The 2,991-nt window shown below is 38.4% G+C and overlaps 1 protein-coding gene across 1 annotated transcript; it reads right to left on the bottom strand.

The window, feature by feature from the left end:
* Positions 1-2,001: 2,001 nt before the first annotated feature.
* LOC127102238 (uncharacterized) lies at positions 2,002-2,655 on the bottom strand. Its single transcript, XM_051039637.1, has one exon. It carries the CDS (start codon positions 2,653-2,655, stop codon positions 2,002-2,004), a length of 654 nt encoding a protein of 217 aa, XP_050895594.1.
* Positions 2,656-2,991: the final 336 nt, after the last annotated feature.

Genomic DNA, 2,991 nt, shown 5'->3' with positions numbered 1-2,991 from the left:
TATGATTTTAGCTCAGACTAAATAAGATTGGAATTTATTGATGGCGAAAACAACAACGAGGAGTTATTTTTCGGTTGTGGCATAATTAAGTCATGCAGCATCTAACGTCCTACCAGCATAGTAAATTACATGAAGTTTTTTATCTTTCCTTTGCCCTAACACATCACCCATAACATAATCGCTTGCATCGCACATAATTTCGAAAGGTAGGCTCCAATCGGGCGGTTGCATAATATGTGCGGAGATTAGTGCTTGTTTAAGGTGTTTGAAAGTTTGTAGGAACTTATCATCGAAAATGAATTCAACGTCTTTCATTAGAAGATTTGTTAAAGGTTTTGTTATTTTGGAGAAGTCCTTAATGAAGCGTCGGTAGAAACCGGCGTGTCCAAGGAAACTTCGGATCTCTCTAATTGTCTTAGGTGGTTGGAGGTTTTCTATAACCTCTATTTTAGCCTTATCAACTTCAATACCTCTCTCATATACTATGTGTCCTAACATTATTCCTCTGGTGACCATAAAATGACATTTCTCCTAGTTTAGAACGAGATTGACTTCCACGCATCGTTCCAGAATTTTCTCAAGGTTAGTTAAACAATTTTTAAAACTGGATCTGCATACCGAGAAATCATCCATGAAAACTTCCATGATCTCGTCGAGGAAATCTATGAAGATTGACATCATACAAAGTTGAAAGCTAGTCGGGGCATTGCATAGTCCGAATGGCATTCGTCGATAGGCAAATGTTCCATATGGGCACGTAAAGGTTATTTTCTCTTGATCATCGGGGTGAATGGGAATTTGGAAAAATCCTGAGTATCCATCTAAATATCAAAAGTAAGAATGTCTTGCTAGGCGTTCAAGCATTTGGTCTATGAACGGGAGAGGGAAATGGTATTTCCTAGTTACTTTATTAAGTTTTCTATAATCAATACACATAGGCCAACCGTTTTCTACGTGTTTATATACTTATTCTCCTTTTTCTTTTTGTACTACTGTGACACCTCCCTTTTTAGATACCACATGTACAGGGCTTACCCACTTACTATCGGAGATTTGGTATATTATTCCAGCCTCTAGTAGCTTCAACACTTCTCATTTTACCACGTCACTCAGTATAGGATTTATCCTTCTTTGATGTTCTCTGGAGGGTTTAGAATCTTCCTCCAGCATAATCTGGTGCATACACACGGACGGACTTATCCCTTTGAGATCAGAAATGTTATATCCTAGAGTTATGGGATATTTTCTTATAACATCTAAGAGTTGATTTGTTTCATCACCATTTAAGGTGGCGCTTACTATGATGGGACAATTTAGTTCTTCATCCAAAAACTCGTATCTTAGATTCTTAGGTAACTCCGTAAGCTCTATTGATGGTTTCTTAGGACATGGCATATGGTTTGGGGTGAGTGCTAAGCATTCGTGAAGGATGTCATCTATATAAGGGTCTTTAAATTCGTCGTCCTCCATTATGGGGTTCAAAGGTAATTTAATTGTTTCAACGGGGTCTTCTTGGTCTAACTCTCTTATGCATTCGTCAATGATATCGATGACATAACATGAGTCGTCTATGGATGGTGCTTTTAAGAATTTTTATGATATAAATTCTATTTTTTCATCACCTACCTTAAAAGTCTTTTTTCCTCTCTTGACATCTATTATAGCCCCAATTGTTGATAAGAAGGGTCTACCTAGAAGGATAGGGATTTCGTCGTCTTCTTTAATGTCCATGACAACAAAATCTGTAGGAATATATAATTGGCCAATCCTAACTGGGAGGTCTTCTAAAATTCCTATTGGATACTTAACGGATCTATCGGCTAATTGAAGGGACATTCTAGTTAGTTGCATTTCTCCTAGGTTTAACCTATTACAAACGGCTAAAGGCATTAAGCTCATGCTGGCTCATAAGTCCAGGAGTGCTTTATCGATAACATGATTTCCTAAAACACAAGGTATAGAAAAACTTCCTGGATCTCTCTCCTTTTTAGGGAGTTTATTTTACACAGTAGAATTGCATTCTAAGGATTTAGGATCATCAAGTCTTCGTTTGTTGGTTAGGATGTCCTTAAGGAACTTGGTGTAAGATGGTATTTGGGTGATCGCTTCGGTGAATGGAATCTCGACATGGAGTTTCTCAATCACTTTTACAAACTTTTTATATTGGTTGTCTAATTTGGTTTGCTTAAGTCTTTGCGGAAATGGGATTGGTGGTTTGTAAGGAGGGGGTAGTATGTAAACTTTAGTATCTTTCTCTCCTTCCTTATCTTTAACTTCTTCCTCTTTTTGTTTCTCAGGTTCTACTGGTTCCTCTACTTGTTTCTCGGGTGTGGTCACAACATTTTTCTTGGGGGGTTCTTGTTTATTCAACCTAGGGTTTACGGGTTCATCATAAGTAGCTCCACTCCATAGGGCAATTGCGTTAGCATGCCCCTTGGGGTTAGGTTGAGGTTGTCCAGGAAATTGTCCTCCTGGTGTAGTTTGAGTAGCTTGTTGTTGTGCCACTTGAGATATTTGGGTTTCAAGCATTTTGTTGTGGGTAATTACAGAATCGAGTTTGGTGCCCAATTGTGTAATTAGTCCATTTATATGAATGTTTTGGTTCATGAATTCCTTATTTTGCTGATTTTGGGCTGTGATGAAGCTCTCCACCATTTTCTCAAAGTTTGACTTTGGGGAAGTAGCTTGCATTCGTTGGTTTGGTCTTTGAGTTTGGAAACCAGACGGTCTTTGAGGTGTAGAATTCTGAGTGGGGCTATTATTCTTATAGGAAAAGTTTGGGTGATTCCTCCATCCAGGGCTATATGTGTTAGAATATGGGTTACCTTGGGCGTAATTAACCTGATCTAAGTTTGTGTCAGCTAAAAGATTACATTCGGCTATCGTGTGTCCTTGGGTTCCATAGATCTCGCATCCAGGTTGGATTTCGGTTGCAGTATCTGTAGGGTTAATCGTTAAACTTTCTACTTTTTAGGCTATAGCGTCCATTTT

The sequence above is a fragment of the Lathyrus oleraceus genome, chromosome 7 (genome assembly GCF_024323335.1).
Source record: "Lathyrus oleraceus cultivar Zhongwan6 chromosome 7, CAAS_Psat_ZW6_1.0, whole genome shotgun sequence".
NCBI lineage: Eukaryota > Viridiplantae > Streptophyta > Magnoliopsida > Fabales > Fabaceae > Lathyrus > Lathyrus oleraceus.
The sequence above is the reverse complement of the archived record's forward strand: the minus strand, read 5'-3'. Positions and strand labels throughout refer to the sequence as shown.

What these genes read in the sequence shown, in the direction of transcription:
- LOC127102238 (XM_051039637.1), bottom strand. Translation starts at nt 2,655, where the DNA reads ATGGTGGAGAGCTTCATCACAGCCCAAAATCAGCAAAATAAGGAATTC.